The sequence below is a fragment of the Perognathus longimembris genome, chromosome 2 (assembly GCF_023159225.1).
Source record: "Perognathus longimembris pacificus isolate PPM17 chromosome 2, ASM2315922v1, whole genome shotgun sequence".
Classification (NCBI taxonomy): Eukaryota; Metazoa; Chordata; class Mammalia; order Rodentia; family Heteromyidae; genus Perognathus; species Perognathus longimembris.
Window position 1 is genome coordinate 75,839,761 of NC_063162.1, and position 12,688 is coordinate 75,852,448.

At 48.5% G+C, this 12,688-nt stretch overlaps 1 protein-coding gene across 7 annotated transcripts in view; it reads left to right on the forward strand.

Moving 5' to 3' along the window:
- The window catches only part of Nod1 (nucleotide binding oligomerization domain containing 1), a 50,836-nt gene that overhangs the window by 20,773 nt on the left and 17,375 nt on the right, over nucleotides 1-12,688 (forward strand). For 4 of the 7 annotated variants that reach the window (XM_048339530.1, XM_048339529.1, XM_048339535.1 and 1 more), the window contains exons 2-4: nucleotides 3,291-3,593; nucleotides 5,706-5,880; nucleotides 10,602-12,456. In XM_048339530.1, coding sequence (XP_048195487.1) covers nucleotides 3,396-3,593; nucleotides 5,706-5,880; nucleotides 10,602-12,456 — 2,228 coding nt within the window. In that variant the 5' untranslated portion in view covers nucleotides 3,291-3,395. The remainder of the gene's footprint in view (nucleotides 1-3,290; nucleotides 3,594-5,705; nucleotides 5,881-10,601; nucleotides 12,457-12,688) is intronic. The other 3 variants (XM_048339534.1, XM_048339536.1, XM_048339533.1) reach the window with 2 other exon arrangements.

Consider the following 12,688-nt stretch of genomic DNA (forward strand, 5'->3'; position numbering starts at 1 on the left):
CACTGATTCACAGAAAAGGTCGTAACCTATTTGGAAATACATGAAGTCTTAAAAGCATGAGTGATACCCAGCCATTGGTGTCTAAGGAAAGAATGAAATCACAAGGCCAGAGGGGAGATAGAGATGTCTTTTCCAAGGTTTCTCTTCTCAACCTAGCCCCATCAGATGGGGCTAAATTCCGTCCACCCTGGGAGGCCGCAGTCATACTCCAGACAGGGACATCTGGCTTGGACCACTGCTGGATGGTTTTTCACTGAGCAAAGCTCCTGCTAACTGGGCTGTGTTTGCTGGTGTTTTCCAGGCTGCAAGGAACAAGGACACAATGAGGATATCCTTCTGTTCATGGGGTTATCATAAAGATACACGGAAGGAATAGGGTGCCAAACCAGGCAAATTAGACACCCTAACAGAGAAGGGCAGCAACCACATCTCACCTCTCCTCCTTTTCCTCTTCCTCCTCATACCACAGCTGGTTCCCCATGGGACAACCTCTCTGAGCATGGCGCCTGCACCCAGGGGCTTAGGGAGACCTCCATTTCTCTGGGCTCTGTCTGCATCCCTCACTGCACTTGGAGTTTCTGGCTTTCCCCAGTTGTACACTCAGTGAGAGCAGGAAGCTGCTTGAACCTAGTTATGTCTCAATTTCCTCATTTGTAAAGTGCTAGCAATATCCTCCAGTGCCTGGGCTGGTGGTAAGGATGAAGAAGATGCATGGATGAAGTAGTGTGACATTTCAGGGGTCCCCAGGCCTGGCCTAGCACTTGGAGCATGTTAGTGTCAAGCACTTAAACCCTGGCTGCAGCACCTTGAGGCACAGAGAGAAATGAGCACAGATAGCTTGCTAGTGAGTAGTGATCCTCATAATGAGATCTTTGAGGGAATCTCAGAAACTGCTGGGTCAGAAACTGCTGGGCCTCTGCACCCCTGGCTCTGGAGACTGAAAGGCTCTGGCTCACAGCCTATACTAGGTCCAGGAAGCTAGAGTTCCTTGTAACTCACTGACCAGACAAAAGTGAACTTAGCTGGGAGGCTCTACACCTACACCTTAAACTGTGCTGCCTCTCACTGTGTGCAAGCAGGAGTCAAGTGTGAATCCCCGCCTTTTTGCTTCCTCGGTGTTATCTTTCACACTTTTGTCCTGCTGGGCCTCCAGACTTGTGGGAACACTGCTCACTGGACTTCTGTAGAAGGAAAGAACAGGTGTGGTATCCCGTAGGCTTCTCCTCTGCGCCCACAGGTGGGGTGTCAGGGAAAGGCCGCCCACTCCTTAGGCCACAAGCCACAAGGAGGGTGAAGCACCACTGGCTGATGACAGCTGGCTCCAGCTGCTGAGCAAGGTGTCTAGATTTGCTAGGGGCAGGGCATTTAGGCCATCCTGGGTGTTCCCATTTGGCATCATCTTTGAGGCTCAGAATTTTCATGTCACAAATTTTCTACAGTGATTAAGTATTACTTTCCTTTCTTAGTGGAAGAGGAATTAAAACAGAAAGGCTCTCTGGAAAATACCTTCATAAAATGCTTTTTAAAAAAATCTTGGCATCATTTACAGAGAATGTATGTCTCCTATCAGGGTGTACTGGGGTAGTGTTCTGAACGACTCCCTCCTTAGAAACTGTCCCTGTGGTTTCTCTGGGGGCCTCCCAAGGAGTGGACGACATGGCCAGAAGTCAGTTTCCCACTACAATTATTCTCCCTTCTCTGTGGGTCCCAGTGATGACCTCTTTGTGGGCAGTGACTTTGCTGAGCTGGCCATAGATGTCTTTCCCTGGTCTTTGACCAATAGAGACTACCCTGTAGTGCAGGCTTATTAACTCAGCTCATGTGCACTTGTTGGCAGATAATTTGGAATGTGTCTCTTAAAATCAAAGCCATAGAAATCTGTTTTATCTTACTATGAGTATTTATATAACCATGAGCTTGGGGTCCATGAATACTATCCACAGGATGAAATGTTGCATATGCTTTAAAAATCTTTTTTTTTTTTTTGCCAGTCCTGGGCCTTGGACTCAGGGATAGCACTCTGCCACTTGAGCCACAGTGCCACTTCTGGCCATTTTCTATATATGTGGTGCTGGGGAATCGAACCCAGGGCTTCATGTATATGAGGCAAGCTCTCTTGCCCCTAGGCCATATTCCCAGCTCTAAAAATCTTTCTGAAAGACGTTTCTGAGCAAGAACAAATGTCTATGATATAATACATTAAAAACATATAAAGCAACGTGATATTAGTTATCCTTTCTGTGGTAACATAGGAATGTAAGACCATACATTTCCATGATTTGTTTCCTACAGTTTTTCCTCAGGGACTGGGCACTGTCCCTGAGAGTTTTTGTTTAAGTCTAGCACTCTACCATTTGAGCCATAGTTCCACTTCCCAGTTTTTTGGTGGTTACTTGGAGATAAGAGTATCAGAGACTTTTCTTCCCAGGCTGGCTTTGAACTGTGATCTCAACCTCCTGAGTGGCTGGGATCACAGGAAGATGGCCCTCCTGCTGGCTGTCCCTCACCTATCCCCCACCAACACCTGCAGTTCCACTGCTTTCAATTCTAGGTGGAGACTTGGAATCCAATCCAGCTTCCATGAGTGTAAGGAATACACCTCTCCATTTCCATTCCATTCCAAGTTTGAGGCTCACTTTAGTGTTGTGCATGTGTGCATGTGCATGCATGTGTGCCAGTCCTGGGGCTTGAACTCAAGGCCTGGGCATTCATTTTCTGCTGAAGGCTGGCATTCTATCACTTGAGCCACAGCTCTGCTTCTGGCTCTTTGGTTGTTAATTGGAGATAAGAGCCTCATGGACTTTCCTGCCTGGGCTGGCTTTGAACCACAATCTGAAGATTTCAGCTCCCTGATTAGCTAGGATTACAGGCACGACCCACTAGTGTTTGGCTCACACTTTTGCTTTTTTTTTTGCCATCCCTCCAGCTTGGACTCAGGGCCTGAGCATTGACCCTGGCTTCTTTTTGTTCAAGGCTAGAGCTCTACCACTTGAACCACAATACCACTTCAGGCTTTTTCTGTTTATGTGGTGCTGAGGAATTGAATCCAGGGCTCCATGTATGCAAGGCAAGCACTCTACTACTAAGCCATATTCACAGCCCCCACTTTTTCTTTTTAAGAAGAATAATAGGCCAGGTGTTGGTGGCTCACACCTATAACCTAGCTACTCAGGAGCCTAGGACTTGGAGGATGATGGTTTGAAGCCAGTCTGGGCAGAAAAGTCTATGGAGATGGGGAGGGGACCCCTTCCCTGACTCTGCTTAGTTAATGACATCATTTATTGCTTCAGGTGCTACACTGAGAAGCAGAGGTCTGGAGGACTGAATCCTTTTGCCTACAGGATACAAGTGGCCAAAGATGAATTTGGAAAAAGTAGCTGCTGGCAGCTTTAGCCATGGAAGAGCAGGATGTCAACACATCACATTCTCACTCGTACATTAAACTACTGAAGACCAACCGGGAGCTGCTGGTCACCCACATCCACAACACACAGTGTCTGCTGGACAACCTGCTGGAGAATGGCTATTTCTTGGCTGAAGACGTGGAGATTGTGTGTGCCTGCCCCACTCAGCCTGGCAAGGTGCAGGAACAGGTGTGGGACTGATGCAGGCAGACCTCTAGGGCCAGAAGCAGCCTTTCCTCATTGACTGGGTTTGGGAGTTTAGTACAGGGCAGAGTATCACAATAGTAGGATTATGGTAAAAGGAAAAGGCCCTGGTTACCGGCTCTCTACACAGCCAAGCACTTCTGTATGTGGCTAGAGCAGGCCATCACTGCTGCACATGTGGATCTCAGGCCACCACTTTTCAGTCCACTTTAAATGAACAAAGGTAGACACAAATGCGTGTAGCACACTAGTAGCCACTCAGTGCTTCACACCCAAGGCCGCATGGTGGGAGGCTCAAGATGGCCTCCTTTCTAGTTTAGGGACAACTGTTCCTTCAAGTGGAACCACATCAAAGAATTTCCCATGTTCCATACAAGCTCAGTATAACTTTCTGGAAAAGGAGGTGGAGACCTGTAAGCCCTTCTTCATGAGACAGACAGAAAATGTTTGTAATGGGTGTTGCTGCTGGGGCTTAGAGACCAGAACAGGCTCTGAGGAAGCCAAGTGACACACTGCTTTGTTTTTCTTGACTTTTTACCCTACATTCTTTAAAAAACAAATTACTACTATTCCCTTTAAGTAGTTTAGTTGTACAAAGGAGTTTCAACATCAGTTTATAAGTACAATGCATCTTTATCAGTGTCATTCTTTCATTGCCCCCATTCTATCCCTGCCATCCCTTCATGTTCCTGCTTCCATCTTCACTGTTCCATCTTCATGTTTATTGAGTATCTTCACTGTACCCACCATTCCTCTCTCCGTTCATCTGTCAAAATCCAACCTCCTCAGACAAAAGATGTTTTAACTTTGGGTATTCATTTTAAATTGTTATTATAAAGATGATGTACAAAGGGGTTGCAGTTACATAAGTCAGGTAATGAGTACATTTCTTTTTGGACAATGTCACTCCTTCCCTTGCTCTCTCCCTGTTTTTCTTTTCCGTCTCCACCCACAAGTTGTATAGTTCCATTTTTCTTTTTCTTTTTCTTTTTTTTTTGGGGGCCAGTCCTGGGGCTTGGACTCAGGGCCTGAGCACTGTCCCTGGCTTCTTCTTGCTCAAGGCTAGCACTCTGCCACTTGAGCCACAGCGCCACTTCTGGCCATTTTCTGTATATGTGGTGCTGGGGAATCGAACCTAGGGCCTCATGTATACGAGGCAAGCACTCTTGCCACTAGGCCATATCCCCAGCCCCGTATATAGTTCCATTTTTCACAGGTATTCATTTTTGAAAACGATCAGTTAATTGTTGAAAGGAGTTAAACCATTGGAATACTTCCCTGCATATTTCTACTGTAGTCAATTTGGTTGTGTAGCTATGCACGTGGCCCTGTATGTGTTTTCATATATGTTTATATTTTAGATCTAACTTCAACATGTGAGAGAAAACATTTGCCCTTTGTCTCTCTGAGCTTGACTTACCATAACTTTTTTCCAGGTCTATCCAGTTTCCTGTATTCTTCCTGATGAAAGAATGCATATGAGGGTCTGCTGCCCTCTCACTGTGTGGCACCTTCCCCCAAAGAATACTTGGTCCTGGATGATGTCATCTAGGTTGAGAGAAAAGCAGCTGGGTGCCGGTGGCTCACTCTTGTAATCCTAGATACTCAGGAGGCTGAGATCTGAGGATTGTAGTTCAAAGCCAGCCCTAGTAGGAAAATCCGTGAGACTCTTATCTCCAATTAACCAACAGAAAACCAGAAGTGGTGCTGTGACTCAAGTGGTAGAGCCCTAGCCTTGAGCTGAAGAGCTAAGGGACAGCACCCAGGCCCATAGTTCAAGCTCCATGACCAACAGAGAGAGAGAAAAAGAGAGAGACAGAGAGACAGAGAAGCAGACAGGACACCATGGCTGGATATGGCTGCAGTAGTGAGTTATTTACATTTTTAAGTTTACGGAAGCTTCCTGGTTTCATAGCGCTATGAGGTTTTATCATTCACTGAAGATGTTCATTTCACACATTCTAGGATTTCAACATAACTCATAGCTGGGGCAGATGGTTAGGCTCCTGGATGTAGAAAGAAGCACCCTGGGCAAGTCTTTCTGGCAAGAAGTTGCCCCTCATACTAACTCGTGTTCTATGTTCCTGTCACCACCAGGTTCGAAACCTTCTGGACCTGGTACAGAGCAAGGGCGAGGAGGTGTCTGAGTTCTTCCTCTATGTGCTCCAGCAACTCACAGATGCATACGTGGACCTCCAGCCATGGCTGCTGGAGATCGGCTTCTCCGCTTCCCAGCTCATTCAGAGCAAAACTATTATCAACACTGACCCAGGTATGAGTCAGCTCAGGGGGAATGAGCAGGGGTGCAAGCAAGGCCCTGGGGTCTGGATCTGTCCTAGTGCTGAGGCCCAGGTGGGTATAAAAGAGTAGCTACCATAGCCTGCCCTTCACTCCTTCCCAGGAACCAGGTCCAAGTACTACTGCAATTTTAGAAAGGAAGTCCTGGTTCCCATCACCTGAGTACAGCTGACTACAACTAAGTGATCACATGTGGCTTCCTATCTTTTTAAAAAAAATATTTTTTATTGTTATTACAAAGGTGATGTACAGAGGGGTTACTGTTTCATAAGTCAGTAATGAGTACTTTTTGGACATGTTACCCCTTTCTTCATTCTTTCTCAGTTTTTCCCTCCCATCCCCACCAGCAAGTTGTATAGTTCATTTTCAATGCAGTACCCACTGAGTACCATTGCTGCATTTGTCCACTCTTTATCCCTCCATTTGTGTCCCTCTTCCCCTCCCAAAGACAGATAAGCAAACAAGACAAAAAGAAAAGAAAGCAAAAACAATAGCAAACAATAACAAAAAAACCTCTTTCCATTTCCTGGAATTCATTTTGATAAATATTAATTTATATGATCAGAGGCATATAAGCATTGTGCCTTTCTGTTCCTCTCCTGAGTATCCTCCTTAGGTCTCACTGTGTATGAATGCCTAGAGTCCTATGTAATTTATCATGTCACAGTGTATTTTAGATCTAGCCTTCTGCATAAGAGAGAAAACATGTGCCATTGGTCTCTCTAGGCTTGGCTTACCTCATTTAATATGATTTGTTCTAGTTCTATCCATTTCCCTGCAAATGACATGTTCCTTCTGATGGCTCTATAAAATTCCATTGTGTATGAGTACATTTTTTTGGGTCTACTCATCTATTATAGGGCATCTGGGCTGTTTCCATATCTTGGCTATCGTGAATAGTGCAGCAATAAACATGGATGTACAAGTGTCTTTGTGGTATCCTGTCTTGGTAGATGCCCAAGAGTGGTGTGGCTGGGTCAGAGGGAAGATGTTTAGTTTTTTGAGGGCTGCTATCCAGAGTAGTTGTACTAGTTTTACATTCCTACCAACAGTGCTGTAAAAGGGTTCCTTTTCCCCCACATCCCTGTCAACATTTGTTGTTCAAATTCATGATGAGATGAAATCTCAGAGTTCTTTTGATTTGCATTTCTTTCATGGCCAGGGATGATGAGCTTTTCCTCATGTGTTTCTTTGCCGTTTTTTACCTCTTCTCTTATGAAAATTCTCCTTAGCTCCTTTGCCTATTTAGTGCTTTATTAACTTTGGGAAGGGTTAGTTTCTTGAGATCCTTGTATATTTTGGATATTAGGTCTTTGTCAGATATATTACTGGTAAAGATTTTCTCCCAGTCTGTTGGCTGTCTTCCTAGTTTTGTAACTATGTCCTTTGCTGTTCAGAAACTTTTTATTTTGATGTAATCCCATTTGTCAAGTCTACCTCCTATTTGCTGTGCCTCTGGCATTCTTTTGAAAAAGTTTATGCCTATGCTTATGAATTCTAGGGTTTCTCCTACTCTTTTTTGCAGTGATTTCAAAGTTTTAGGTTTGATGTTAAGGTCTTTGGTCCATTTTCAGTTGATATTAGTACACGGTGACAAACGGATCCATTTTTAGTTTCCTCCATATAGATGTCCAGTTTTCCCAACATCAGTTATTGAAGAGGCTGTCTTTTTCCACTGTTTGTCTTTGGCTCCTTTATCAAATATCAGATGACTGTAAGTATATGCATGTCTTCTGCTCCATTGATCTTTGGGTCTATTGCTGTGCCAATACTAACTTGTTTTTCTTATAGCTTTTTTTTTTTATTATAGTGGTTTTTTTTTTGCCTAGAATTGCTTTGGCTATTTGAGGTCCTTGTTGTTTCATATGAATTTTTGGATTGTTTTCTCTATCTCAGTAAAAAACTTCATTGCGATCTTGATGGGGATTGCACTAAGTTTATAGATCAATTTTCAGCAGTAAGGCCATTTTCCCAAAATTAATTCTATCTATCCATGAACATGGAAGGTCTTTCCATTTCCTGATTTTTTTAAAAATTTCTTTCTCCAGATTTTTAGTTTTCTCTATAAAAGTCTTTTGTTTCCTTGGTTAGATTCCCAATTTTTTTCTGAGGCTATTACAAATGGAGTCATTTTCCTGATTTACTTCTCTGCTTGTACATTGTTGGCACACAGATTTTTGTGGGTTAATTTTGCTTCCTGCAATTGCCAAAGGTTTCGATCAGCTCTTGAAGCTTGGGGATGGAGTCTTTCTGGTCCCTTAGATACAAAATCATGTCATTTGCAAATAGGGATAGTTGACTTCTTTTCCTATGTGAATCCCTTGTATGTATTTTTCTTGCCTTATTGCTCTGGCTAGAAATTCTAGAACTATTTTGAAGAGGAGTGGAGAGAGTGGAAATCCTTGCTTTGTTTCTGGTTTCAGAGGAAATGGTTTCTTATTTTGTTTGTTCATTTGCTTTAGCTCTAGAGTTCTAACCAGAGTTTTTTGCATGCTAGGCAAGTGCTCTACTCTAAGCTACAACTTAGCCCTCTCATCTGGTTTCTACAGGCTGTAGAGAAGTATGGGAAGAGCCTCCATTCTGACCTTTTGCTCACTTCTTACCTATACTGACATATGTAGATAAGCTAATGCTGTGTGTGTGTGTGTGTGTGTGTGTGTGTGTGTGTGTTTGGTGGCACTAGGATTTGAACTTGCTGTCTTATGAGCAGGCTACTACATATGCCACATCTCCAGCCTTCTTGTTTTAGTTTTTGTTTTTTTTCACATAGTGTTTTGCACTTTTCCCCCCAGCTCCTTTGACAGCCATTTCCCTATTTACACCTCCCACATACCTGGGATTTTAGGCACACATAACCCCCATCCCCCAGGTCTATGTATTTTTTTCTTTTTGAGATCTTTCCAGGGAGTAAAGGTTGTAACTCACTGACAGAACACTTAGCACACAGGAACCTTGGATTAAATTCTTTTTTTTTTTTTTGCCAGTCCTGGGGCTTGGACTCAGGGCCTGAGCACTGTCCCTGGCTTCTTTTTGCTCAAGGCTAGCACTCTGCCACTTGAGCCACAGCGCCACTTCTGGCCATTTTCTGTATATGTGGTGCTGGGGAATCGAACCCAGGGCCTCATGTATATGAGGCAGGCACTCTTGCCACTAGGCCATATCCCCAGCCCTGGATTAAATTCTTAGTATCATAAATAAGGAAATAAATAAATAGCAAATACCTTATCAGGAGACAAATAACCTTTCAAGGTTGGATTCTAGGTCTGGTATTCTCTGTTACCCTGGTGCTAGTCCTTCTCTGCAGAGCACCAATGCATGTGCTAGTTAACCAATTACCTTTTTGGTCTCTTTGACATACTCACCAAGGTGCTGTGTGCTGAAGGCTGGGGACAAGGGGTGAGCAGATATTCTTCAGGGGCTCAGTGTAGACAAGGAACTCCCACAAATGTGACCTTGCATGAGGTGATCAGAATAGTAGGGGCTGAGGACGGGTGATCAGAGTGGGTCTGTTCTGGGGGAAGGGGTTTCTCTTTCCTTTGGCTTTCTCTTTGTGACCACTGTTGGCAATAGCACCAAGGCCCCAGACTCTGAGTCTTAAAGAACTGTGTTTGACTTGGAGATAGATGTGAAGGACATACCCAGAGAGCAAAGCATCTGTTTAGGGAGAGCCATGACCAGCAGCAGTGTCAGGGCTAAGCTTGTGCCTGTGGCCCAGCCCCAGCTAGTATCTTGCCCCTACAGGCCCTTTCTTTTCCCCCAAGAAAGCAAGGAGGTACTTGTGGGGATTGAGCTCAGGGCCTGGGTGCTGTCCCTGAGCTCTTTTGCTCAAGGCTAGTGCTCTACCACTTACAGCCACAGCTCTACTTCTGGTTGACTGGTGGATAATTGGAAATAGTCTCATGGACTTTACTAAAGCACAGGCTAGCACTGAACCATGATTCTCACATCTCAGCCTCCTGAGTAGCTAGGATGACAGGTGTGAGCTACCAGCACCCAGCTATTTGCTAGTTTTAAAAGTATAATTCAGTCTACAAGAAGCTACATGCAAAACACATTTTGTATGATACCATTTATATGAAATGGCCAGAAAAAGAAAATTTACAGAGAAGGAAAGCAGAACAGTAGTTGCCTAATCTCCAGGGTTGGAGGAAAGCACTGAGGCAAAGAGGCTCCAGAAATGTTTGGGAGGATGGTGATTTCTAGAAGGAGACTGCGGTGGTGTTTGGAATATATAAATAACACTTATAACGAGTAAACTCTATGGTATATTAATTTGCTCTGATAAAGTTGTAAGTAGAATACAGCTTACTTGGCAATGACAACCTCCTGGGAGAGAGGCCACCCAAACATTGGTCACCCAGTGTCTGCCAAGGGGAAGCCTCCAGTTACCTACCAGCCGCAGACTCTGGAGCACTGGGCTCTCTGAGGTTTGAGGAGGCCGCACTTGACTGCAGAGTTAGGGGAGTGGGTTTAATTTGTTTGTGCTTTGGGACCTTCTGTGTGATGTGCTTTCTCTGGTCTTTCTCCTCTGCCCCCTGCCCCCTCTGGTCGCTGTCCTCCTCCCTCATCTCCTCCTCCTTGTCTCCATCCTCACCCTCTCCTTCCCCCTACCCTCCCTGTTCCCTTCCTATTTCCCCTGTCTCCCCTCCCCATCCCCCGCATCACATCCTCTCTGCCCCCCTTTTCCTTCCCCAGTGAGCAGGTACACCCAGCAGCTGCGGCACCTGGGGGGCTGCGACTCCAGGTTTCTGCCGAGCTACGCGCAGGACTGCGAGCGCGAGCTGCCGCTGGAGGAGGTCTACGAGGACCCGGTCCTGGAGCTGCTGGGCCCCGACGATGAGAGCATGGGTCCCCTGAGCGGCCCAGCCTGGCTGCTGGATCCTGAGCCCCGCGTCCTCGGCGGGCAGGGCGAGGCGGTGCTGGTGGTGGGCGACGCGGGCGCGGGCAAGTCGGCACTGCTGCAGCGGCTGCAGGCTCTGTGGGCGGCGGGGCGTCTGGGCGTCGAGCTCCGCTTCTTCTTCCTCTTCCGCTGCCGGGCGCTGGGTGGGATGGGCGCCGCGCTGCGGCTGCAGGACCTACTTTTCCGCCACTGCTGCTTCCCTGAGCACGGCACCGAGGAGATCTTCGCCTTCCTGCTGCGCTTCCCGCACTTGGCGCTGCTGGCCTTCGACGGCCTGGACGAGCTGCCCGCCGACTTCGACCCGAGCCGCGCTCCCGACAGCTGCAGCCCCTGGGAGCCCGCGCCACCGATGGCACTGCTGGCGGCGCTGTTGCGTGGCAGGCTGCTGGCGGGCACGCGCAAGCTGCTGACCGCGCGCACGGGCACCCAGCTCCCGCGCGCGCTCCTGCGCGCCAAGGTGCGGCTGCGCGGCTTCGGTCCGCTCCAGTTGCACAATTACGCGCGTCGTGTGGTGCCGGGCCGCGCCGCGCGCGAGCGCCTGCTGCAACAGCTGGACGCCCATCCTGGCCTGGGCGGCCTCTGCGCTGTGCCGCTCTTCTGCGGCCTCGTCTTCCGCTGCTGCGCAGGCCTTTGCGACGCCCTGGAGGGCCCTGGCCGCGTGCTGACTCTCACCGACGTCTTCCTGCGAGTCACCGAGGTCCACCTGCGTCGGGCACAGCCGCGCAGCTTGGTGCAGCTCCCGGCGCGTAGCTCGGCCGAAACCCTGCGTGCAGGGTGGCATGCACTGCGGGCGCTGGGGCGTGTGGCGCTGTGCGGCACCCAGCGCGGCCGCTTCGTCTTCGGCCCTGACGAGGTGCGGGCATCGGAGCTGCGGGAGGGTGGTGCGCCGCTCCTGCCGCTGGGCTTTCTTCGGGCCCTGCCTGCGCTGGGGCCCGAGCCTGGACACCAGGCCTTCGAGTTTCTGCACCTGACACTCCAGGCCTTCTTCGCTGCCTTCTTCCTGGTGGTGGACGATGGGGTGGGAACTCGGGAGCTGCTGCGGTTCTTAGGGACAGGGGCCGGGGCTGGGGATGGAGATACGGACGGGGATAGGGATGGGGACTTGGACACTGTTGTCAGCTCCTGCCACCCTTGTCTCCCCGCCCGGTGCCTGCGCGACTGCCGCCCCACCGGCCCCGAGCCCTCCTCCAGCAAGGACCACCTCCAGTTCACCAATCTCTTCCTGTGCGGACTTCTGGCCAAGGCCAGGCAGAGGCTTCTGCAGACCCTGGTGCCCGTGGCTGCCCTAAGGAGGAAGCGCAGGGCCCTGTGCACCCACCTGCTCGCCCGCCTGCGTGCGCACCTGCGAGGCTTGCCACGGCTCCGGCACGGTGGCTTCCGGCAGGTGCAGGCCATGCCCACCTTCCTCTGGATGCTGCGCTGCCTCTATGAGACACAGAGTCATAAGGTCGGGTGGCGCGCAGCACGCGGACTCCGAGCCAACTACCTCAAACTGGCCTTCTGCAATGCCTGCCCAGCCGACTGCAGCTCCCTGGCCTTCGTCCTGCGCCACCTGCCCACTCGCCTGGCCCTGGACCTGGACAACAACAACCTCAACGACTTCGGTGTTCGTGAGCTGCAGCCGTGCTTCAGCCACCTCACTGTCCTCAGGTGGGGACCTGCCCACGAGATGGGGGATGGGGTACAGGGGTGCAAGCTGAGATTCTGGGCTTGCACCCACCTTAATACTGGTGACTGATGATCTGAAGATACCTGAATCTTATTATCTCAAGGTGGCAGAGGGCAAGGAGCAAAGTAGGTCAGGTGGTGCAGGACCAGCCTCACTCCCTTTCTGTTCCTCACCTAGAGAAAGACACCCTAATGGGTAACAGTGCCAGTGCTT